This window comes from Schistocerca gregaria, chromosome 8 (genome assembly GCF_023897955.1).
Source record: "Schistocerca gregaria isolate iqSchGreg1 chromosome 8, iqSchGreg1.2, whole genome shotgun sequence".
Taxonomy (NCBI): Eukaryota; Metazoa; Arthropoda; class Insecta; order Orthoptera; family Acrididae; genus Schistocerca; species Schistocerca gregaria.
The window spans coordinates 299,313,048-299,340,739 of record NC_064927.1 but is presented as its reverse complement, the minus strand read 5'-3'; the positions used below and the strand labels follow the sequence as shown (position 1 = coordinate 299,340,739).

At 38.7% G+C, this 27,692-nt stretch overlaps 1 protein-coding gene across 1 annotated transcript in view; it reads right to left on the bottom strand.

The window, feature by feature from the left end:
• LOC126284382 (uncharacterized) overlaps positions 1-27,692 on the bottom strand; it is a 329,783-nt gene that overhangs the window by 113,954 nt on the left and 188,137 nt on the right. The window contains exon 13 of the mRNA XM_049983265.1: positions 20,501-20,666. Coding sequence (XP_049839222.1) covers positions 20,501-20,666 — 166 coding nt within the window. The remainder of the gene's footprint in view (positions 1-20,500; positions 20,667-27,692) is intronic.

The following is a 27,692-nucleotide window of genomic DNA, read 5'->3' as shown; positions in this document are numbered from 1 at the left end:
GTACTCTGTAATCTGCTTTTTGTCACTTTTGCTAAACAGAAAAATCTTCCTACCTTTTTTAATATTTCTATTTACGGCTGAAATCATCGACGCAGTAACCGCTTTATGATCGCTGATTCCCTGTTCTGCATTAACTGATTCAAATAGTTCGGGTCTGTTTGTCACCAGAAGGTCTAATATATTATCGCCACGAGTCGGTTTTCTGTTTAACTGCTCAAGGTAATTTTCAGATAAAGCACTTAAAAATATTTCACTGGATTCTTTGTCCCTGCCACCCGTTATGAACGTTTGAGTCTCCCAGTCTATATCTGGCAAATTAAAATCTCCACCCAGAACTATAACATGGTGGGGAAATCTACTCGAAATATTTTCAAAATTATTCTTCAGGTGATGAGCCACAACAGCTGCTGAGCCCGGGGGCCTATAGAGACATCCAATTACCATGTCTGAGCCTGCTTTAACCGTGACCTTCACCCAAATCATTTCACAATTCGAATCTCCGTCAATTTCCTTCGATACTATCGCACTTCTTATCGCTATAAACACGCCTCCCCCTTCACTGTCCAGCCTATCTCTGCGGTATACATTCCAATCAGAGTTTAGGATTTCATTACTGTTTACGTCTGGTTTCAGCCAACTTTCTGTTCCTAGTACTATATGGGCGTTGTGACCGTTTATTAATGAGAGCAGTTCTGGGACCTTTCTATAGACGCTTCTGCAGTTTACTATTAGCACATTAATATTGTTATTCCTTGTTGCATTTTGCCTACTCCTGCCTTGCCGCGTCTCAGGAGGCGTCTTGTCGGGCCTAGGGAGGGAATTCTCTAACCTAAAAAAACCCCATGTGCACTCCACACGTACTCCGCTACCCTCGTAGCCGCTTCCGGCGTGTAGTGCACGCCTGACCTATTCAGGGGGACCCTACATTTCTCCACCCGATAGCGGAGGTCGAGAAATTTGCACCCCAGCTCTCCGCAGAACCGTCTGAGCCTCTGGTTTAAGCCTTCCACTCAGCTCCAAACCAGAGGACCGCGATCGGTTCTCGGAACGATACTACAAATAGTTAGCTCTGATTCCACCCCGCGAGCGAGGCTTTCCACCTTCACCAACTCCGCCAACCGCCTGTACGAACCGAGGATGACCTCTGAACCCAGACGGCAAGAGTCATTGGTGCCGACATGAGCAACAATTTGCAGTCGGGTGCACCCAGTGCTCTCTATCGCCGCCGGTAGGGCCTCCTCCACATCTCGGATGAGACCCCCCGGCAAGCAGACAGAGTGAACACTGGCCTTCTTCCCCGACCTTTCCGCTATTTCCCTAAGGGGCTCCATCACCCGCCTAACGTTGGAGCTCCCAATAACTAATAAACCCCTCCCCCCGTGTGCCTGCTCGGACCTTGCTGAAGGAGCAGCCACATGTCCACTCACAGGCAGAGCGGGCGATGCCACACGGCCAGCCTCCACATTGACCCTCCGCCTCGTGCGCCGCGAACGCCGCTGAACCCGCCACTCCCCTTGGGGAGAGGGTGGCCCAACCACGCCCGGTCTGGCACACAGTTTTAATCTGCCAGGAAGTTTCAGTCTTAGTACACATCTTGCTGGATCATATAAAGCAGTGTTTACAAATTGTCTTTTATCTCATCTATCATTGCAAATCTTCATCCTTTTAATGGGCTTTTCAACTTTGGAAATAAAAACACATCTACAGAGGCCAGGTATGTAGAGTGAGGAGGATGAGGCAGTGCAGTGATTTCATTTTTTGTGCAGTGCAGTGATTTCATTTTTTGTGCAATAGTCATACATGAACAGGGGTGAACATCTGGGTGTCTTATTGTGATGCAAGAGCCATGAATTGTCTCCCACATTTCAGGCCATTTTTTTCTTACATTTTCTTGGTAGTACCATCAATTAACAGTTTATCCCTGTGGCATGAATTCACAATGAACTAATCCTTCAAAATCAAAGAAAACTAACAGGATGGTTTTGACATTTTTCCTGACCTGAAGAGCTTTTTCCAATCTTGGAGAACCTTTCCTGTTCCATTGAGAAGATTGGACCTTAGTCTCAACATCATAACCACAGACCCATGTTTCATCACCAGTTATGATCCTCTGAAGGAATATCTCATTCTCATTTGCATGATCCAGAAGTTCTTCACAGATTGTCTCTGATCTTGACTCATGAGCTGTGGGATGAACTTATTATTCTGTGCTGCAAACTTCTGTGTCTTCCTTCTTTATTTATTGTGGTGAGGGGACCAACACTTACAAATAAAGTTTAAACTGATGTGAATTGACAGATGAGGATATTAACATTCTTCCAAAAAAAAATATTGATGTATATGAGTTAAAAGAAATTGTGAACACTTTTGCACAAGTGTAGGGACATGCAAATGAGGCTCAAAATAGCATGTAATTACAAAATTTGCAACAAAAATCCAAGGGAACCAAACAAAAACAATTAAATGAAGTTAATTTCAGCATGAGTGAAATGAATAACAATATTCAGTCTGTGTAAGAGAAATTAAGTAAGATACTAGCAGAAATGGGAATAAAGCTAAGATTTGAAATAGTGAGAAATTAACTGGGATGTGCTAGATTACATGCTGAGGTATGGAAGATATTTGTTGAACTGGATGAAAAATGCAGGGCTGAAAATTCCAAATTGGAACAAAGTCTGAAAGGGGAATTGGAAAGGAAGTCATGTTGGGATAATCAAGAATGTTAGTGAAGTACAAATTAAAGTGAATAAATTAAAAGCTTAAGTCAGTGCTATGATAGCAAAGAAGATTGAAAACTTAAAAAAGAGTCAATAGTTGCTTTGCTGGAACAGGGAAATGTGGGCAGTACCATAAATATGCTTCCATAAACAAAGTTCAGAATTTGGATAATAAAGGAAAGCAACAAACTGTCAATTGTGTTTCATGTTGTACATTGAAATTTGTGGGTAGAATGAGTGACATATGAAAGGTTAGATGTATTAAAGAGGTATTGGAAGGAGAAGCTTTCTCATGGGCTAAACAAAATCAGTACAATTTTGTTACCCATAAAGATTCTGAGAGGGATTTTTTAAGTGAATGTTGGGGAGAGGTAAGACAATCCAGAATTCAGAATAATATTTTACATCAGAAATGTTTACAGACCAGATTAGAGAAATATGTAAGATTTTTTTGTGAGGGAAATTAGGAAGCTGGCACATCAGGAGAAGCTAATGAAGTCATTAACTGTCATTTCTACCTTACAGAAGAGATTGACTGAAAATATACTGTGGGATTTTGTAAGTACTCCAGGAGATAATGTAGATTTATTCACTGATTATGTAGTGAATATGGATAGTGCTTACCATTTAGAACCAGAAAAAAATACAAAACAGCAGAAACCATTACAGGGATGGGAGATGGAATTACTACAAAGTCAACATAAATTTTCACAGAAATTTCAGGAGTGATGGTAGGAGAAATTGGGGGCCATAAAAAAGAATGGATAGCAAAAGGCCACAGTATGAACATGTTGGAGGAACAACTGGGGGAATTTCATTTTCCTGGTTACCAAAGACAGGGGTAAATGCAGTCAGTAGAGAAATTGTAAATGTAGCAGCAGTTCCGAGCAATGAGAAGCAGATATTAAAGCAGAGTGTAAAAAAAAATTATCCTGGGATAAATAAAATAAATATGAAATCATAGGCAATTAATGAGGAACTTTTTGATGAACTTGATATAGATGATGGTAGTATTTTTCAGTCTAATATCAATACAGCAGGGGATGCAAGTGTTAGTGATGTAAATATGAGGATAAAGTGTGTTTAATTTAAAATGTAATGTTGTTGCTGGAACTAATAATGAGACAAATGATTCATAAAGAGGTAGAATTCAGTGTTACAACCATGGAAGACACTATAGATAACTTGCAAACATTGAGTAGGACCTAACTGAGGAAGATACTTTGAGAAAAATAAGGTAGTAAAACTACAACGTAAAATTAAAATAAATATACAAGGTTTGAGACTGAAGTACTTCTGGATTCACTGAGTGAGATTAGTGGAATCTATGACATGTGTTATGAACATCTGAAATCCATTATACAAATTACAGAATTGCCAGTTATTGTAATAGAGATTAGAGGTCCAACAGATAGGTGAAATAAACCTGTTACGACACAGGTATTTCCGTGTCACCACACAGAGTTTTGTCACAACAGTATGGTTGTACCTGAACTACATATGAATTATACTGCTGGAATGGTTGGATGAGTAATTAGGAGCTGTACTAATCTGTAAAAGACAACCAGTAAATAGAGGGAAGAGAGCTTAATTTGATGCTGGAATATAACGAGTCGTTAACTGGAAAAACGGTGGTAACATCACTGAAATGGATAGAAAGGTAAGAGAAAATAGTGAACAGTGGGGGAAAAACTATAGAGATCTGAAGAAGACAGTCTCAGAAATTAATCTCAAAACTGAGACTATGGAAGGGATAAGAGAAAGATAAAGGGAGGAGCTGTATGATCTCCTGCGTGAACATAATGATGTATTTTTTTAAGTGACAGGAAGGATGAAAACTTTGAATGTGCTATAATTGTCAAGCCACATGAATCATTTATGCAGAGACCATGCCCTATAGCTATTGCACTAAGAAAGGCAGTTGAAACTGTACTGGAAAGAGTGCTGTACCTAGGTTAATACAGAGACACAATAGTGAACACAAAAATCCAGTAGTTGTTGTTAGGAAGAAGGAAACATCAGTGAGGGTAGTGTTAAATGCTAGACACTTGAATACCATTATCTCTAGGGAAACTTATCATCTAGAAAATATTGATGACCTGCTGCATCAGTTTCACAATGCTGAAAAAATACCAAGTGTTGGTCTAACATCTGGTGTCTGGAAAAACCACTGGCAAATAACAGCACGTAATATACTGCTTTAGTGCACAAAGGTATTTGTTGCCAATTTAAAGAAGTTCCATTTGACCTAAAAGTCTCTATGGTAATTTTTATACAGGATTTAGATTACATTTTAGGTAGGAATGTTATAAGGACATTGGCAGTCTATGTTAATGACATTTGATGGGCTCTATTGACTGGGAAGGTGAGTACCATGTAATGAGATAAGTGTTATGTACAGTTAGAAAGGATGGCATGAAATTAGAACTACACAAGTATGAGTTTGCAAGGAGGTGGACTGCATTCTTGGGAAATGTTATGACATCCACTGGAAAGGTCCCAAAGGAAGAGAGGACAGAAGTTAAAGCTACATGTCTTGACCCTTATAACAAGAAACAATAAGAGTCCCTCTCAGGAATGTCTAATATCTACTAAAATTTATCAGAATAAGTCTAAACACACCAAAGTAACCAAGTTACAGCGAAAACATGCAATTTGGTTGTGGACACAGGAGAGCACCAAATATTTTTAGGAAATAAAGGACAACTTGAGTGACAGCAAATTACTATACCACTCAGATCCATCCTTGCCTTGCTGGTGGTTTACTGACAGCTGAGATTGTGGTTTGGATGTGGCATTGTCACAGAAAAAATGGTAGGTGGAAATGAAGGACTGGGGAGTATAGTTTTTGCATCAAGAACACTCTCCACGTATGAGCAGAGCTACTGGATAACTTAATCAGAGGTTTTAGCTACTGTGTATCAAATTCAGAAATTATCTACTGGGTCAAAAGTGGTTGCCTTCACTGACCATAAAGCACTGAGGTATTTCTTTGAATGTAAATTTTTGAACACCAAGATAATGAGGTGGTCCATGTGCCACCAGTAATTTATCTACAGCATCGAATATAAAAGGGAAACTGAGAACGTCAAAGGTGATATGTTCTCAAGATTGCCAGTAGGAGACAGAGATGTTTCACAAGAGGACAAGGAGGAAAATAAATAATCTGAAATGTTCGATCATGTAGGGGACATGAGAAGATCACAGGACTCAGATCCCAAGCTCAAACAGATAAGGAGGAGAAGTAGAGGAGAAAAACTTGGATAAGCAGCACAAAATAAATAATGGAATGATGTGTGTAAGCTATGTTTCCTGAGAATTATGCCAATGATTTAATTCAGCATGTCCTCTAGAGCTATAGATACTATGGGCCACAAAAATTCACTGAAATAATAAGGGAAGAGTCTCTGAATTAATAAGGAAAATGGCTGTGTTCAGCAATGTGGTCAGACAGTACTAAAACAAATTGAGATCAGTGATGTTTTTCAGAGAGTTAAGGTCAACCAAGCACTCATTAAATGATACATGCACTGTATAATACCTAAGAATGCCAGATATCTGCTAGCTACTGCTCTTTTTGTCCCACTGCCATCTTTGAGAACTGGGTAGGCTGTACAGGACGTACTGTAGCAATAACCATAGATCTTGGATGCAATATCTAATACATTTTGAAACTGCAGTGAACTATTTGAGACATAGTTCAATTGGGTCTTCACCATGGAATATGGAGTGTGCCACAAGGGCATTGACTATAATCTCAGAAACTGTTGTCTTTCCTCACAGAAAAAGGTGATGAGAGAAGAGATGATCATTGGTAAGTGGTCGTTATTAAAATTACCTAAAATAACTTACATTTGAGCAATGGGAACTCCAGATTGGAATGGCAATGATAGAAAAGAAAAAATAGATCGCTATCCACCATAAAGTAGATATGTTGAATTGCAGGCAGGCACAACAAAAGACACATACCTATTAGTTTCCAGCCAAAGACTTCATCAAAACAGGAGAAACATGTTAATGCACACAAGCAAATACACACCAAGCACATGTGACCGCCATCTCTGGCAGCTCAGACTGGAATCTCAGCATGCATGAGGTGTGCTTGCTTCTGTGAATGAATATGTATGTGTTTGCTTTACTGACAAAGACTTTGGCCAAAAGCTAATGTGTAAGGGTCTTTTCATTGTGTCTGTCTACAACTCAGTATGATATCTTTTGTTGAGTATCAATCTGTCTTCTCCTGATATTGTTGATAATTTACATTTGTGAATTATAGCCATTAATTTGAAACTATGTTAATAATAAAAAGTGATAGTTACCTAGATAGTAATTTGACCAACATAACTTTCTGGAAGCTTCCAGAACAATTCACAATTAATATACGCTATCTGTCACTTTTACTCTGAGACTAATTCTGCAACTGAGAGAGTGAACAAGATGTGTGGATCTTTGATTTGTGTGGTTAGAAAGACAATGGACCACTTGCTACCTTTTTTGTGCATTCTGAGTTTATGTTTTCCTTGTGAGATTCGGGAATGTTGTGATTGTGGGATGAATAAAGTTAAATGGTAATAAAACATCAGATTTTGCAAACAAGTAGTTATGTTTCAAGCTTGTCTTTTAGGAATCCCAGGACCTATTGAAATATCATACATTTCTATTGCACAGTTATGAAGACCACAAGACACTGAAGCCATCTGCAAGTTAAGTAAATAATTAACCTTTTATGTGAAGATTCCTCCCTTGAACTTTATTAATAGACATTGCTACCAAAGTGATTATCACTGAAGTGCAATGACATCAACTTTTAATAATTTCAATGCAAATAATAAAGGGAGGATCTGTAGAAAGGGATAGAGTTGAGTTCACATTTAGGAATCTGAGTGAGGGTATGGTTGATAATGGATGAATGGGTCACATACTGCAAGTTTGAATTATGAACAGGGAAATTGAAACCAGAGTACATTTTATGGGGTTGTCTGAAATAAGTTAGTTAATTTTGGTTTAAACTGTTAATTTTAAGTCCTTGACCGTTGAGAGGTTTTTTTCTTCTTTGCAATTTGACCATAATCTCCAGTTGGTTAGTTGTAACATTACAATAACTTTGGGGCCTAGTACCACACAGCATCCTATACAATATTATGAAAAGAATGGATTCTTAGTCACCCTGTAGCGGAGGTGTTGAGTCACAGACAGGCATGACAAAAACACTGTCAAACAAGTAAGCTTTTGGCCAAAAAGGACTTAATCAAAACTAGACAACATACACACACACACTCACACAAACACAACTAACACAATATGACCATGGTCTATGGTTGCTGAGGTTCACAGATATTACTTGCATACACCAGTTCTTTCTGCCAGATACCTGTACTCTTGAATATTGAATTCATGGACCATGCAGCATTTTGAGCCTGTGTTTTTGGGCATTGTATTCATGGATCACACAGAAATATGAGGGAGATTGTATCCATACAGCACATATAGGAATTTTTTTCCCATGAGAAGAACAGAATAATTGTATTTGATCAGGAACAACTAAATAAGGCATTTAAAAATGACTTAATATGTGAAAATTGTAAAAGATTATTGTTATTTTGGAGGGGGGGGGGGGCTATTTTGCATTTTGGGACTATGGTGCAACAGTGCAGGTGGTGATGGGACTGGGGATGTGTCGTCCAATTTCTTTTCCATAGGGACAGTGCTGCACTTTAGTCACTAATGGAATAAAGTGAAGTATATCTTTAAACTGAGATTCTTACTGCTCTGCCAGCTGTACACATTCAACAACTGGTAATTAACACTAAAACTGGCAAAGAGCAGAGTGTTTATATTACCCCCTGAACAGCCAAAAGTAAATGGAAACTTTTACAATAATATTTTAATAGCCACTAGTGCTGGTTAGCATTATGTACAGAAAATAAAATGCAATGACTCCATTGCTAGCTGGAAAACTTGACATAAAAATACAAGATATGAGAGTATAGAATTTTTGCTGAATGAAACTCAGAACGTTTTCCATAGTTGGAGGTTGTAATGAAATTGCTCAACATATCTTATTTTTTGCACAGTATTGTGGAGTATGATACTACATAGGTAAAAGTAATGACCCCTGCAGTACACTATTAATCCTCAAGTGGCACACCAATTTTTATAACATCAGGAGGCACATGGCATACTTTGTACACATGAAGTGTACGGACGCAGGAGGAGCTAGCCACTGTTCGCGAACAGCTGTGCGTGTTGATGGCCGCGGTCAGCCGTCTTCAGGCTGCTGCCTCGGAGTGGAGCGGCAGTGGGGAGTCTGGTGCGTCGCATGGTACACCCCAGGTGTTACATGCTTCACCCACTGTCCCTGCTGTAGAGACATCTTTGCGAGTACTGGGCGCGGTTGTGCCACCCTCTCCCCAAGTGGAGTAGCGGGTTCAGTGGCGTTCGCGGCGCACGAGCCGGAGGGTCAATGTAGAGGGTAAACTTGGATGCTGGCCGTGTGGCATTGCCCGCTCTGCCTATGAGTGGACATGTGGCTGCTCCTTCAGAAAGGTCCGAGCAGTCACATGGGGGGAGGGGTTTATTAGTTATTGGGAGCTCCAACACTAGGCGGGTGATGGAGCCCCTTAGGGAGATAGCGAAAAGGTCGGGGAAGAAGGCCAGTGTTCACTCTGTCTGCTTGCCGGGGGGTCTCATCAGAGATGTGGAGGAGGCCCTGCCGGCAGCAATAGAGAGCACTGGGTGCACCCGACTGCAAATTGTTGCTCATGTCGGCACCAATGACTCTTGCCATCTGGGTTCAGAGGTCATCCTCAGTTCGTACAGGAAGTTGGCGGAATTGGTGAAGGCAGAAAGCCTCACTTGTGGGGTGGAATCAGAGCTAACTATTTGTAGTATCATTCCCAGAACAGATCGCGGTCCTCTGGTTTGGAGCTGAGTGGAAGGCTTAAACCAGAGGCTCAGACGATTCTCCGGAGATCTGGGGTGCAAATTTCTCGACCTCCGCTATCGGGTGGAGAAATGTAGGGTCCCCCTGAATAGGTCAGGCATGCACTACACGCCAGAAGTGACTACAAGGGTAGCGGAGTACATGTGTAGTGCACATGGGGGTCTTTTAGGTTAGAGAATTCCCTCCCTAGGCCCGACAAGAGGCCTCCTGAGACGCGGCAAGGTAGGAGTAGGCAAAATGCAACAGGGAATAAGAATATAAATGTGCTTGTAGTAAACTGCAGGAGCATCTATAGAAACATACCAGAACTGCTCTCATTAATAAACGGTCACAACGCCCATATAGTACTAGGGACAGAAAGTTGGCTGAAACCAGACGTAAACAGTAATGAAATCCTAAACTCAGATTGGAATGTATACTGCAGAAACAGGCAGGACAGTGAAGGGGGAGGCATGTTTATAGTGATTAGAAATGCAATACAATCGAAGGAAATTGACAGAGATCCGAAATGTGAAATGATTTGTGTGAAGGTCACGTTTAAAGCAGGCTAAGACATGGTAATTGGATGTCTCCGTAGGCCCCTGGCTCAGCAGCTGTTCTGGCTGAGCACCTGGAGGATAAATTGGAAAATATTTCGACTACATTTTCCCACCATGTTATAGTTCTGGGTGGAGATTTTAATTTGCCGGATATAGACTGGGAGGCTCAAACATTCAAAACGGGTGGCAGGGACAAAGAATCCAGTGAAATTTTTTTAAGTGCTTTATCTACAAAACTACCTTGAGCAGTTAAACAGAGAACCAACTCGTGGCAATAACATATTAGACCTTCTGGTGACAAACAGACCAGATCTATTTGAAACAGTTAACGCAGAACAGGGAATCAGCAATCATAAAGCGGTTACAGCATCGATGATTTCAGCCATAAATAGAAATATTAAAAAAGGTAGGAAGATTTTTCTGTTTAGCAAAAGTTACAAAAAGCAGATTACAGAGTACCTGATGGCTCAACACAAAAGTTTTGTCTCAAGTACAGATAGTGTTGAGGATCAGTGGACAGAGTTCAAAACCATCGTACAATATGCGTTAGATGAGTATGTGCCAAGCAAGATCGTAAGAGATGGAAAAGAGCCACCGTGGTACAACAACCAAGTTATAAAACTGTTGCGGAGGCAAAGAGAACTTCACAGCAAACATAAACATAACCAAAGCATTGCAGACAAACAAAAATTACGCGAATCGAAATGTTGTGTGAGGAGGGCTATGCGAGAGGTATTTAATGAATTCAAAAGTAAAGTTCTGTATACTGACTTGGCAGAAAATCCTAAGAAATTTTGGTCTTATGTCAAAGCAGTAGGTGGATCAAAACAAAATGTCCAGACACTCTGTGACCAAAATGGTACTGAAACAGAGGATGACAGACTAAAGGACGAAATACTAAATGTCTTTTTCCAAAGCTGTTTCACAGAGGAAGACTGCACTGTAGTTCCTTCTCTAGATTGTCACACAGACAAAAAAATGGTAGATATAGAAATAGATGACAGAGGGATACGGAAACAATTAAAATCGCTCAAAAGAGGAAAGGCCGCTGCACCTGATGGGATACCAGTTTGATTTTACACAGAGTACGAGAAGGAACTTGCCCCCCTTCTTGCAGCAGTGTACCGTAGGTCTCTAGAAGAGCGTAGCACTCCAAAGGATTGGAAAAGGGCACAGGTCATCCTTGTTTTCAAGAAGGGACGTCAAACAGATGTACAGAACTATAGACCTATATCTCTAATGTCGATCAGTTGTAGAATTTTGGAACACGTATTATGTTCGAGTATAATGACTTTTCTGGAGACTAGAAATCTACTCTGTAGGAATCAGCATGTTTCGCAAAAGACGGTCGTGTGAAACCCAGCTCGCGCTATTCATCCACGAGACTCAGAGGGCCATAGACACGGGTTCACAGGTAGATGACATGTTTCTTGACTTCTGCAAGGTATTCGATACAGATCCCCACAGTCATTTAATGAACAAATTAAGAGCATATGGACTATAAGACCAATTGTGTGATTGGATTGAAGAGTTCAGATCTTGGAACCATCAGGGGTAGCCCTGCAGCAAGCGGTGCGCGCACTTTCGGAGCTCTGGCAAAAGTTAAGTGTTCAGTAATAGAATAATATTAAACTTAGTGTAAATTATAGTTCATATAGTTAAATTAACGTCTGTGTTAGACTTTGTATTGAAGGTTTCGCGAATATTAGCGTATTTTACTCGTATAGAAGGTTTTACTAAACGCCCGGTTTTCGTCAGTGTTTGTTTACATTTGTAGGCGTAAATTTCGTGCGTGTGTAGACCTCTTATTATTACTTAACTTTGCGCCTATAATCTTAAATACTTCTTTGGTCAATAATTAAAGACTTTTTATCGTCGGATTGTAGATTATTCAAACTTATTTGTTCATAGACTTTCCATTTGGCGTTTGTTTACTTTCAGGTAACGATTGTTTAAACTCACATAGCTCGTTAGATTACATCCATTGTAGGTTCATTATCTTACTGATTTAAGAATATAGTTTGTTGTATTAAGAGATCATTGTTTAAATTTTATTACTGTACATTTCCATGAGTACTAAGTGTGGAAGCTGCCATAGGAAGATAGAATCGGGTGTGGCATGTGGGGGATGGGGGGGTGTTATTCATTGGGGCTCATGTAGCGGGAAATTTGACGAGATTATGCTTTTGGCTCTCCCATGGAACTGTAGGTTCTGTAGTATAGAAAAAAGACTCGTACAACAGGAGGAAAAGATGTGTGCCCTTCAGGCTGAACTATATTCGGTAAAAACTGAATTAGCTAAGTTAAAGGGGGAAAAAGACTGCGGGAAATGGTAACAAGGAAATTGCGAAAAGGGACCAGCCATGTAGATGTTGTCGAAGTTCCAGTTATGAATAAATTCTCCTTGTTACCTGAAGTAGGAAGGGAGGAGCCAAAAACAGGAGTAGTTGAAAGTAGGGTGCAGCAGACTACTAAAATTGGTAACAGCATTAGGTCGGGAAAATCTAGTAATAGGAAAAGAAAAGTCTTGCTGCTAGGTAGCAGTCATGGGAGGGGTGTAGGCCAACTAGAGCAGGAGAAATTAGGAGCAGATTACCAGGTCACGAGTTTGTTTAAGCCAAGTGCTAGGCTTAGCCAGGTGATAGAAGACATAGGACCACTCTGTAGGGACTTTGACAATAATGATGAGGTGATAGTAATATGAGAGGCAGGAAACAGCCTGGCTAAGGATAGGAATTATGATATTAAGAATGACCTGGATAAAATAGGAGCTGCAACAGGATGTACGAATGTGAGTTTTGTTGAGGTATTGCAGCGTTACGATCAGCCCTCGGTTAACCCTTCTGTGTGGCGAGTTAACAGAGAGTTGAGCGAGCAGCTGCTGGACGGTGCAAAAACACACATTTATACAGTGCCTGTTGGTAGCATTGGGAGATGGGGATACACTCGACATGGCCTGCACGTAAATAGTCTAGGGAAGGATAGATTAGCTGATTTAATTGTAGGTCGTCTAAAGGGGGCCACTAGTACTCAAGGCAAAACCCCTCTGACCCGAAAGGGCATAGGGGCACCTTTTTTAGGTTGAACAAGATGTCCAGACAGGCAGCTCTTAAAGGTAAAAAAATAAATGGTTCAAATAAAGGTAGAGGAAACAGTTGTGTTAATATATTTCACCAAAATATCAGGGGATTAAGGAACAAAATAGACGAACTAATAATTTGTTTTGAGAATATTAAAAATACAACAGAAGTTGATGTACTGTGCCTGTCTGAACATCATATAACTACACAAATGGAAAATGTAAATATTAATGGGTATAAACTAGCAACTTATTTTTGTAGAGACAATATGGAAAAAGGAGGAGCTGCCATTTATGTTAAGGGGGAACATAGTTTTAAAAACATAGAAACCACAAAATTCTGTGTAGAACAGCACATTGAAGTTTGCGCTTGTGAGCTTAAATTGGACAGTGGTAAATTCATAATTGTGACTGTGTATAGGTCCCCACTTGGAAATTTTCAAATGTTTCTTAAAAACCTAGATCTCTTGCTGCGTTATCTGTCAGAAAAGGGAAAACACATTATCATTTGTGGAGATTTTAACGTAGATTTTCTTAAACACTCAAGCAAGAAGAACGACCTTGAACTATTACTTTGCTCTTACAATCTGACATCAGTCATTGATTTTCCTACTCATATTGTACAAGACAGTAGCACCCTGATAGATAACATTTTCATAGACCAAGATAAATTAAAAGAAGTAAGCACCTGTCCTCTTAAGAACGGGCTTTCTGATCACGATGCACAGCTACTTTCAATTCATGACTTTGCTCCATACAGTAATGTGAAAAAAAACAACAAAATAATACGCCCAGTTAACCATATAACAATTCAACAATTTAAGGAAAGATTGAAAAGGGTAGACTGGAAGGATGTTTATCGGGAACCTGATGCAAATGTTAAATTTAACTTATTCCATGATAAACTTGTGGGTATATTTGAAAACAGTTTTCCTAAGAAATTAGTGAATCATAAATCAAATAAACTTGATAAAAAACCATGGCTGACTAAAGGGATTAAAACTTCTTGTAGCCGGAAATGGGAACTATACCAAGACACTAGAATAAGTCGAGATGAAGAAAAGCTCAACCATTACAAGAAATAGTGTAATATATTAAGGAAAAATTATAAAAAAATCCAGAAGTATGTGTATCAAGTCTGAGATTAGCACCTCTGATGACAAGGTTAAAACAATATGGAATATAGTTAAAAGGGAAACAGGGCAACCAAGATCACAGGACAACAGTATTACTGTTAAGCACAATGAAAAGCTTATAAATGAAAAATCACAGGTTGAAAATATTTTTAATAATCATTTTATAAATGTAGTGGAAAATATAGGCACCAGCTGCTCACCAGATAGGGCAGAACTCTATATGAAAGAGGCATTCCCGGTGCAAACAAATGAAATTGAAATCCTACCCACCTCACCGTCTGAAATTAAGAAAATAATAAATTCACTTAAGAATAAAAACTCACATGGAACTGATGGTATCTCCAATAGAATACTAAAATCTTGTCCACACCTGATAAGTCGAGTTCTTAGCCACATATGTAATAGCTCATTGAATCAGGGAATATTTCCTGACAGATTGAAATATGCCATAGTTAAACCCTTGTATAAAAAAGGTGACAAGACAGACGTCAACAATTATCATCCTATTTCACTTCTGACATCCTTCTCAAAAGTGTTTGAAAAAGTAATGTACTCAAGAGTAACTTTACACATTAGTGGGAATAACGTTTTAACAAAATGTCAGTTCGGTTTTCAGAAAGGTGTTTCAACAGATAGTGCTATACACGCTTTCACTGATCAAATTTGAAATGCTCTGGATAGTAGAACATCACCAATTGGGATTTTCTGTGATCTCTCTAAGGCTTTTGATTGTGTGGATCATGAAGTCCTCTTAGATAAGCTGAAGTACTATGGAATGAATGGTTCAGTACACAGATGGTTCACTTCATATTTAACTAGTAGAATGCAGAAGGTTGAAACAGTAAACCCACATAGTACACAAAGGGCAGCAGATTATTCAGACTGGGGATGTATCAAGAATGGGGTACCACAGGGTTCTGTCTTGGGGCCTTTATTGTTTTTAATATATGTTAATGACTTGCCTAATTATATTCATGAAGATGCAAACTTGGTTCTCTTTGCAGATGACACAAGTATTGTGATCAAGCCTAAAAAGCAAGAATCAGCTGAGGAAAATGCAAATAATGTTTTTCAAAGAGTTATTAGGTGGTTTTCCGCAAATGGACTTTCATTGAACTTTGAAAAAACACTGTACATACAGTTCAGTACAGGGAAAGGCATAACACCAGAAATAAATATAGAGTGTGGGGGAAAATCTTTAGCTAAAGCAGATTGTTCAAAATTTCTGGGTGTCTGTATTGGTCAGAATTTAAACTGGAAGACACACATTGACAATCTACTGAAACGATTGAGCTCAGCTACCTATGCTATTAGTGTCATTGCAAATTTTGGAGACAAGCACATCAGTAAGTTAGCTTACCATGCATATTTTCATTCGTTGCTTTCTTACAGAATCATCTTTTGGGGCAATTCATCACTAAAAAAGAAGGTATTTATTGCACAAAAACGTGTTATCAGAATAATGTCTGGGGCTCATCCAAGATCATCTTGTAGACAATTATTTAAAGAATTAGAGATATTGCCAGTAGCTTCACAATATATATAGAGCCTAATGAAATTTGTTGTTAGTAACCCAGATCACTTCAGAATTAATAGCACAGTCCACAGCTACAATACTAGGAGACAGGGTAACCTTCACTGCCGTTCATTGAATTTGACATTGGCACAAAAGGGGGTGAATTATACTGCCACAAAGATTTTTGGTCAATTGCCAAACAATATCAAAAGTCTGACAGACAACCATTCGGCATTCAAAAGTAAGTTAAGGGAATTCCTGAATGACAACTCCTACTCCAAAGATGAATTTTTAGACATAGGCCAAAGAAATACAGTAAGCATTAATAATTGTACCATATATAAGACTAACAATGATTATTTGGGATAAATGAATCTTGTGTACTTTGACACGTTCCATATCATTACGAAAGAATTGTGTTCATGATCCATGGAACAAGTAATATAACTAACTAACTAACAGAACGCAGCATGTCATTCTCAATGGAGAGAAGTCTTCCGAAGTGTGAGTGATTTCAGGTGTGCCGCAGGGGACTGTCATAGGACCGTTGATATTCACAGTATACATAAATGACCTTGTGGATGACATCAGCAGTTCACTGAGGCTTTTTGCAGATGATGCTGTAGTGTATCAAGATGTTGTAACATTGGAAAATTGTACTGAAATACAGGAGGATCTGCAGCGAATTGACGCATGGTGCAGGGAATGGCAATTGAATCTCAATGTAGACAAGTGTAATAAGCTGCGAATACATAGAAAGATAGATCCCTTATCATATAGCTACAAAATAGCAGGTAAGCAACTGGAAGCAGTTAATTCCATAAATTATCTGGGAGTATGCATTAGGAGTGATTTAAAAGTTGATCGTCGGTAAAGCAGATGCCAGACTTAGATTCATTGGAAGAATCCTAAGGAAATGCAATCCAAAAACAAAGGAAGTAGGTTACAGTAAGCTTGTTTGCCCACTGCTTGAATACTGCTCAGCAGTGTTGGATCCATACCAGATAGGGTTGATAGAAGAGATAGAGAAGATCCAACGGAGAGCAGCACGCTTCGTTACAGGATCATTTAGTAATCGCGAAAGCATTACGGAGATGATAGATAAACTCCAGTGGAAGAGTCTGCAGGAGAGACGCTCAGTAGCTCGGTACGGGCTTTTGTTAAGGTTTCAAGAACATACCTTCACCGAAGAGTCAAGCAGTATATTGCTCTCTCCTACATATATCTCGCGAAGAGACCATGAGGATAAAATCAGAGAGATTGGAGCCCACACAGAAGCATACCAACAATCATTCTTTCCACGAACAATATGAGACTGGAATAGAAGGGAGAACCAATAGAGGTACTCAGGGTACCCTCCGCCACACATCGTCAGGTGGCTTGCGGAGTATGGATGTAGATGTAGATATAGATGTAGATGAAAAGAATACCTACCTTTATGTTACCAAGGTATACATCTATGAGCAAAATTGCAGTTTAATCTCAGATTAATTAAACAATTACAAAATAAACTTACATTATGTGAGCCAAGTGATTGTTTAATTAATCAATAACAAAATAAACTTTCATTATATTACTCCATTGTCATGCATAAACATTATCCCATAGTAATGAGCCACTCAAAACATTAAACAACATAGTTGGATCAGATGGTTATTTAATTCCTAATTCTCTCTTAGAAAACTACCCCAATGTGGAACTGTGCTACCAGCTCAGAATCTGGGTCATATTTTTTTCAGATCATTAAGTTTTTCTCACCTAGCTCAATGTTTATTTTATATTACTGGTGCTCAATTGGAAAAATGACAGCACAAATTTTCAATGTGTTAGCTGAAGCAATGAGGAAGAAATAAGTACTGGCTCACAATTGTAAAACAACAATATAATGGTGCAACACAATGTTTTTTGTGGTTGCCACACTTTATACATAGACAGACCTGCTATGGTATTACCATAACACTTATTGTTTCTTATTATCATTTCTAACTATCACTCAAAAAGATACAATTGTAAATATGATTTGAAAATATTGTAATTAAATTACTTAACAAGAAGTAGTAAATTACATTAGACTCTTTGGATGTAAAGATCAATGTATATACACATATCTATACACATATCTGTACTGTGACTTTATGTATCGCTGCACTTGTTGATTTGCATGTGTAACAAGCAATGGTCAGTGTGTGTCTTGTCAAGTCACGAGTCAGTCATACCTGTGTAATGGGGTAATTGACTGGACTCTCGAATCTAGTATTGTTCAGTTAAGATGAAATGAGATGGATGCAAACAAATTGAGCTGTATTAAATATTGTCTTTTAACTGTTTTCTTTGAATTATGTGAAGTTTACATTTTTCTTTCTACCTCCACCTTCTAAAGAAGAAACAGGTAAAAATTAAAGAGGCTAGCAGTCAAGTGTCTACTGTTTCATTTGTGTGTCTATCTGTATTTTTCCACTTGTTAATGTTTCATCCGTTGTTAAGGACTTCAGTCAGTTTCTTCCTGTACATTTTTGATACTTTTTTCAGTTTTGAGAAATCCCTTGCCTATTTTCCACAGTAAAGCAAACAAAACATTTCTAATAGCTCTACATTTGGTCTATGTTATCAATTTTAAGTAATCTGAATCTAAACAGTTTTTCTGAAAAGATTTTACGTTGCAATACTAGGGTTTTCAAAATACCAGGAATCTGATATATCAATGTTTAAAAAAATATCATTATGGGCCCTTGATATATCAATAAAAAAGTAGCAATATATTGATGGAAAAAATATCAACATACTGGCCTATAAAAATATTGCCTGCACTCTGCAAATATACTGCCAGTTTTAGACCCGTATATTTAAGTATTGATCTAATATATTAAAAACAAAGATTCCAAGACTTACCAAGCGGGAAAGCGCCGGCAGACAGGCACATGAACAAAACACACAAACACACACACAGGATTACTAGCTTTCGCAACCGATGGTTGCTTCTTCAGGAAGGAGAGGGAAAGACGAAAGGATGTGGGTTTTAAGGGAGAGGGTAAGGAGTCATTCCAATCCCGGGAGCGGAAAGACTTCCCTTAGGGGAAAAAAGGACAGGTGTACACTCGCACACACACACATATCCGTCTATGGATGGATCCATCTATGGATGGATATGTGTGTGTGTGCGAGTGTACACCTGTCCTTTTTTCCCCTAAGGGAAGTCTTTCCGCTCCCGGGATTGGAATGACTCCTTACCCTCTCCCTTAAAACCCACATCCTTTCGTCTTTCCCTCTCCTTCCTGAAGAAGCAACCATCGGTTGTGAAAGCTAGTAATCCTGTGTGTGTGTTTGTGTGTTTTGTTCATGTGCCTGTCTGCCGGTGCTTTCCCGCTTGGTAAGTCTTGGAATCTTTGTTTTTAATATATTTTTCCCATGTGGAAGTTTCTTTCTATTTTATTTACATCATCATTAAGTATTGATCTATTATTAGATATTCTGTACATCACCAAGCCAGCAGCCTTCCTATCCCCTGTAGAGCAAGAATTGAAAGGAAAATGAAGCATATTTACACTTAGCAATAACCATTTTGCTAACAATGGTAACTCCATGTAAGTGGCACAAAAAAAGGGGTCCAATGGGCCCACTGTTCAGTTTCATCACATGTCAGATTTGTCCAGAATACTTTATTTTGACTTCTCTCTTTTATCATTTCTGCAAACATCAGTGACCTAGCAGCTGTCATGTCAAAGTTGTGTGGTGGAATGAAACATTGCAGTTTCTGTTAGTAACACTGAACACTGATAATGTCAGCATTTCCCCTCACACATCTTCGCAAAGATCTTCATTCAGATTTTTGTTCATCATTTTCAGCAACTGTTTTTGAAGAATGTAGATGTGAAGAAACAGTACACTAGTTGTGTTAAACGTTTTTCTTAATGTAACTGATGTGCTGTTTCTTCACATCATAAATATTGTTATTCCATTCACACTGCCACTCTCCAGTGCAAATGAGCTGCTTCTTTGTAGCACCTATACATGCTGCACACAGTCAAAGAGGAAGACTGGACGTGATGAAAGCTCAAAAACACAGTGAAAGTAAAATTATGACCTACTACAGTTTCAAAAGGACAGTTTCAAATATTTACCAAAAATTGCAGAAAAAGTATGATATAAATAAAAAATATCAGCATTCAATAATGGACTTTCAGTATCGACATTTTGGGAAAAAAATATCGTCTACATATATCTATATTTTTTGGAAAAAAGATCTTTATATCAATATTTTATCAACAGCTTTATTTTAGAGGACCTTCAAAAAAATTTCTGAATTTTTTATGTTTTTCAGTTACATTAAAACGTATTATTAAATTATGTTAATATAAAATTAGCTGTATGTTGCTGAATGCCTCTTTTTATGTGCTGAGTGGCAATCTGTCCTAACATGGTACTGTTATTTCATCCTGGATTTTCATAATTATAATAAGTGATACAGTCCTTGAAAATTTCATTTTTCCCCCCCTCTAAATTGTGATCATGTTTCTATTGTGTATTTTTGTACAAGATCCAAACTATTTTAAATTAAAAGCTGAGCACTTACCAGAACACTGGAAAAGAGCTTCAAGTTTTGATACTGGTTTTCCTAGTGGCCACAACTGCTTCTTTGTGTCATATACCTGTTTTCCTGAAGAAAGTGGTCTCTTTAACATTTCACCCCCACTTCTCAGGTTCGGTTTCAAACTCTCAGGGGATATGCTCAGCACAAACTGGATTGATTAAAACGTGCAATTGTTAGTGAAGACATAACAGTTTATGTCAAAACACTAGTAACATAATCATATTCTATGAAAAACTGCACCAGAAAGAGTACAAGAGAGTAAAAAATAGATGTACTGCAGAACTTCACTGTATATTACAAGAAATTAAGTACTTTTCATTAAAGCAATATTAAGAAAATAGAAGAAAGTATAAACTGAAGAAGGGATGTGGTAACCAGAAAGAGCTGAATGCTTTAAAATGTCTGTAGATATTTCTAAGAATAACATAAACTCTAAGTCATTAAAAAAATAAATAGCCTAGACCCTTTTTTATAGCATAATGACTTTTATCACTAAGGAGATTGCAGATACAATCATTAACAAAAATTCTGATTTTCACATGTAGAGATCATCAGTAATTAAAAGTAAAGTTATGGAAGAAAAGAGACTATTGAACCATTACATCTTACAAGTCACACAGGACCTCCACCAGGCAAGAAATCATAGGACAGGATGAGACGGAAATTATCTACACCTTCAGCAAAAGTTATGATTTGAAAGCCTAAGATAGTAGAGCTAGAAGAGAAGGTAGTTACAAAGTCTCAGAAATTAGCAGCAAGAAATGCTGATTGTTGAATAGCATAGAGAGGCACCTATAGAGAAAAAGTGAAATAAGTATGAAATACTGGAGAGGAAACCAAATGCAAGAAAATACATTAGGGGAAGATATAAAAATGTGTGAGAAATGTTAACTGAATAAATAAACTTGAAGGAGTTGAAAGATAATTGTATAAACTAATTGTATACACAAGAGTAGCACTTGGTACGATCACGGTCACAGTGTTGGAATGGCAGAAATAGTGTTGAAATGGAGATTGGAGAGAATTCAAGCAGAAGGTTTGGATGAAAGATAGTGGAAACATATATACAGATCAACTTCCCAGATGATGACTTGTAAAATATTAATTGTGCCAGATGATAGAGTAAACATATTTATTCATTCATTTAGTCACTTTTTATCCCTGTTAGGACAATTTAGGATTTGTCTATGTATATTTACAGTTTACAATTACAGATAAGTTACTGTTTGAGCACTTACAATATTTCATAATGTGCATAACTAATATATGAAAACATAGACAAAACAAAAGGTGAAACATCCTGGCAGATTAAAATTGTGTGCCAGACTGAGACTCGGACTCGGGACCTTTGTCTTTCTTGGGAAAGTGCTCGACCAACTGAGCTACCCAAGCACAACTCGCGCCCCATCCACACAGCTTTACTTCTGCCAGTACCTCATCTTCTACCTTCCAAACTTTACAGAAGCTCTCCTGCAAAGTTTCATATCAGCACACACTCTGCTGCAGAGTGAAAATCTCATTCTGAAAACAAAATGTTATTAATAATTAATTCATCTAAAACCAAAGATTCTGGAACTTACCAAATGAAAGCATTGGTATGTTGATAGAAACAATAACAAACACAAACACACACACAAATTTTGAGCTTTCGCAACCCAAGGTCGCTTCCTCAGGAAAGGGGGAAGGAGAGGGAAAGATGAAAGAATGTGGATTTTAAGGGAGAAGGTAAGGAGTCATTCCAATCCTGGGAGTGGAAAGACTTTATCCGGGGGGGGGGGGGGGGGGGGAAGGGGAAAGGGAGAGGTATAGACACATACACACATACACACACACACACACACACACACACACACACACACACACACACACACACACACACACACACACACACACATATCCGTCTGCACATAACAGACACAAGCAGACCTACGTAAAGGCAAAGAGTTTGGGTAGAGATGTCAGTCGAGGCGGAAGTAGAGAGAGAAAGATGTTATTGAATGACAGGTGAGGTATGAGTGGCGGCAACTTGAAATCAGCAGAGGCTGAGGCCTGGTGGGTAATGTGAAGAGAGGATATATTGAAGGGCAAGTTCCCATCTCTGGAGTTTTGATAGGTTAGTGTCAGTGGGAAGTATCCAGATAACCCGGACGGTGTAACACTGTGCCAAGATGTGCTGGCCGTGCACCAAGGCATGTTTAGCCGTAAGGTGATACTCATTACCAACTAACACTGTGTGCCTGTGTCCATGCATGCAAATGGACAGTTTGTTGCTGGTCATTCCCACATAGAAAGCTTCACATTGTAGGCAGGTCAGTTGGTAAATCATGTGGGTGCTGTCACACGTGGCTCTGTCTTTGATCGTGTACACCTTCCGGGTTACAGGGTTGGAGTAGGTGGTGGTGGGAGGGTTCATGGGACAGGTTTTACACTGGGGGTGGTTACAAGAGTAGGAACCAAAGGGTAGGGAAGGTGGTTTGGGGATTTCGTAGTGATGAACCAAGAGGTTACGAAGGTTAGGTGGATGGTGGAAAGACACTCTTGGTGGAGTGGGGAGGATTTCGTGAAGGATGGATCTCATTTCAGGGCAGGATTTGAGGAAGTCGTATCCCTGCTGGAGATCCACATTCAGAGTCCGATCCAGTCCCGGAAAGTATTCTGTCACAAGTGGGGCACTTTTGGGTTTCTTCTGTGGGAGGTTCTGGGTTTTGGGGGACGAGAAAGTGGCTCTGGTTATTTGCTTCTGTACCAGGTAGGGAGGGTAGTTGTGGGATGCGAAAGCTGTTTTCAGATTAATGGTGTAATGGTTCAGGAATTCAGGACTGGAGCAGATTCGTTTGCCATGAAGACCTAGGCTGTAGGGAAGGGACCGCTTGATATGGAATAGGTGGCAGCCATCATAATGGAGGTACTATTGCTTGTTGGTGGGTTTGATGTGGACAGATGTGTGAAGCTGGCCATTCGACAAATGGAGATCAACGTCAAGGAAAGTGGCATGGGATTTGTAGTAGGAGCAGGTGAATCTGATGGAACCAAAGGAGTTGAGGTTGGAGAGGAAATTCTGGAGTTGTTCTTCACTGTGAGTCCAGATCATGAAGATGTCATCAATAAATCTGTACCAAACTTTGGGTTGGCAGGCCTGGGTAACCAAGAATGCTTCCTCTAAGCAACCCATAAATATGTTTGTGTATGAGGGGGCCATCCTGGTACCCCTGGCTGTTCCCTTTAATTGTTGGTATGTCTGGCCTTCGAAAGTGAAGAAGTTGTGAGTTAGGCTGAAGCTGGCTAATGCAATGAGGAAAGAGGTTTTAGGTAAGGTGGCAGGTGATCGACGTGAAAGGAAGTGCTCCATCGCAGCAAGGCCCTGGACGTGCGGGACATTTGTGTATAAGGAAGTGGCATCAATGGTTACAAGGATGGTTTCCGGGAGGTACCAGACTGGGTAAGGGTTCCAGGGGTTCAAGCAAGTGGTTGGTGTCTTTGATGAAGGATGAGAGACTGCATGTAATGGGTTGAAGGTGTTGATCTACGTAGGCAGAGATACGTTCTTTGGGAGCTTGGTAACCAGCTACAATGGGACAGCTGGGATGATTGGGTTTGTGAATTTTAGAAAGTAGGTAGAAGGTAGAGGTGCGGGGTGTCAGTGAGGTCAAGAGGTTGATGGAGTCACGTGAAAGGTTTTGTAGGGGGCCTAAGGTTCTGAGGATTCCTTGAAGCTCCACCTGGACATCAGGAATGGGATTACCTTGGAAAACTTTGTATGTAGTGTTGTCTGACAGCTGACACAGAACCTTAGGCCCCCTAAAAAACCTTGCACCTGACTCCATCAATCTCCTCATCCCACTGACACACAAGTGGCTAGAAATATGTTTTGTTACTGAATAGTTTGCGTCCTGTGAATAAACTTTTCATGAATGAAACTGTTGGTCGAATGTAATAATTTTGGAAGAAGTTATTTGCCCAGGGCTCATCAAATTCAATGAAACACACTTTTAGAAGAAGATTGGCTTAATCCAGAGCATACTAGTAAAAGACATTTTTGTTGAAAGGACTTGTACAATAATGGGATCCTAACACTTCAACATGGCTACCATACACATTTAAAAAAGTGAATACTGATAAACTTGAAAGGCCTGAAGACTTGGCAACATAGGAATGACACATCTATATAGTGCTTTTTTGCATTAATTTGAAGACATTATTATTATTGCATGTGAACATGTGACAGTGCGATGAGACCAACAAGTGAAGAAAAGACAATGTTCGAAGAGTGACTAAAGGTTGTTGCAAAAGCCGCAAGTTTGATAGTAACTGCACTATGTAAACCAGTTACTGTAATTATCTAGATGTTGTGATAGAGCCAGCCAGGCTGGATATCATGAAATATATGATAGTATCCATTAAGAACTACCATGATAAAACATCTCACACTTTCGTGAAATGTAAATTATATGATTGTTTCTTCCAAACTATATTGCACAGTAGAAACATCAATAAATGTCCAGGATGAGATTTTCACTCTGCAGCGGAGTGTGCGCTGATATGAAACTTCCTGGCAGATTAAAACTGTGTGCCCGACCTAGACTCGAACTCGGGACCTTTGCCTTTCGCGGGCAAGTGCTCTACCATCTGAGCTACCGAAGCACGGCTCACACCCAGTACTCACAGCTTTACTTCTCCCTCGTCTCCTACACTTGCCCGCGAAAGGCAAAGGTCCCGAGTTCGAGTCTCGGTCAGGCACACAGTTTTAATCTGCCAGGAAATTTCATCAATAAATGTGAAACTCACACTGTAAACAAACACTTATATTCACATTTTCTTTGATTCAATTTAATCTGTTAGTAATTTACTTTAAGTTTAATTACTGTACTCTAGTACAATAAGCCATATAAATGTTAGAAAAAAAGGACACTGTAATTAAAAAGGTACTGAACCTCGTACTATTGTACTGCTAAATGACGTGTAATAATCAGTTTTCACTTTACAAAAACCTGCATTTCATGACAAGAAAAACTATGTATTAACTTATATATGTACCTGTAATCAGATGATGTGCTGAAAGTAATGAAAAGGCAGAATTTGCAATTGTAATTTTCTTATTTAACAAATCCAACTATAGTCATAATATTTTTCAATTGTTCTAACCTACAGAAGCCACAACTCTAAAGGCAGGCATGATTGCTGATTATGGGTGAAAATTAGGTCAAAACCCTTGTGGTATAATAGTGTATTTTATTAGATGAACTTCTCCTCTATTAATATTCGTACCAGCTAAACATAACCATGGTATCTGAAAAATGTTAAATAGTGTAGAAGAAAAGGAGCAGATATTGTGCTCCTCAGTCTGTGTTTGTACAGAGGATGCATGATCAGTAGCAACAAGAGCACAGAGGCTGAGCACCAATCACTTGGCACACACGGATATGCTTTGATATTCCGAGTTGGTTGTGTCGTGTGGCTTGGAGTAAGAGTACCACCAACAGTGTCAAAGGGGCCTCAAATCAAATGAATCACTTTTTGATGTGAAAATATGGATTTTGTTGTATGGCCTACAGGTCACAAATATGATACAGTGGTGGAGATTTAGACTATTTCAAGGCATATGTCATTGTGAGGAGAAAGAACTTAAAATGTAGAGTAGTGAAGCTTAAGAGTTCAAAGAGTGTTTCATAGATCAAAGTAGTCATTGTGATCTCATATTTCAGCATTATCCTGCAAAGGATCAAAGTCCATAAGAAGAGAAAGTTTGTACATGAATGTGGGACACAGGAGATGGAACACCAGATCAGATCATAAAGGTAGTTGTACATAATAAAAAATAATATAAGGGTGAATGACAGATATGACATTTCAAAACATACCAAGTGCAAAGCAGCAGCTGAAATATACCACTGTCTGGATTTATAACATTATACAACCAACCAGTCACCTCTCTTTCTGCAGTACACTATAACGTATAGCTGTTTTTATCATGTATTTTCTAAGTTTTGTGAATCAAATAATGATGATGATAAATTCCAAAAGAGTAAATTACAAAGAAGGTGTGATTTACATTTAGAAATTCAGTTTTACATATAAGATTAGTCCAGGAAACAAAATGCACATAAGACTGCCCCAGATCTTCACAGAAGACAGCACTACAAATAAGATGAGTATCTACAATTTCACTTTTATATATATTCTGCTTGGTTAACATTATCTAATACATGATGCACACCTCTAAAAAAGAAATGCCACTTGAGTTATGAACTCCAAATTTCGAGTGAACTCTGTCACTCAACAAACTCAATATCACGTGTGGTGAAAGTAAAATGTGATTAAGGTTGCGTGAATTTGAGTTTTACAATGTAATGGCATCATCAGCCAAGTGTTTTCTTTAGTAACCAAGTTTGTCACTTGAGTTATGAACTTTACATTTTGAATGAACTCTCAGTCACAAAAACAAGCAGAATACCACATGTGGTGAAAATAAAACTTGTTTAAAACTTTGTGCTGCTAATTTCAAATGGCATACATACATTGCTTCATGTTTCCTTGGCATTATTGCAAGTAAAATCAAATTCAGCAGTTGATTTACTTAGAAGGTTTGCTATCTGACTTGCTGCTTTCACATCATTCTTCCACTATCCTACATATGCACTGCCTTTTGTTCAACTATCTATATATCTATGAGTACAGTATATATCTATGAGTTCATCTCAATGAATGACCATAGACATGTGTCATTTCCATTTAGTCCAATCAGCAAGTTCTTCAAGTGTACCATTATCCACTTTATATTCAGCATTCATATGCATTTTCTACTGGAAGGTTCCTGCTACTGTATGACTTGTGATAACAACAAAATTTCTTTTTTAACCACCCACTGAATTGTTTCAATCTCTTTTTTAAAACTGTTTTGTACATTTTCACATGTCCTAGGCCCAAAACCTGTTATAAAAATGTTATGTTTTATGAACATAGTTTTATTTACAAATAACTTAGTCATAGAATATGAACTATTAAGCAATGAAATGAGCTGCAAAGAGTTTTTATAAGGCTTGTGCATATTTCAAAATATCATGTAACAGAAATTGCAGAGAACATACACACTTTTTTTTTTCTTTTTTAATGACAAATATATACATAAAGAGGGCTGTCAAAATTTTAAAATCTTTGAATTTACCACATCTCACTG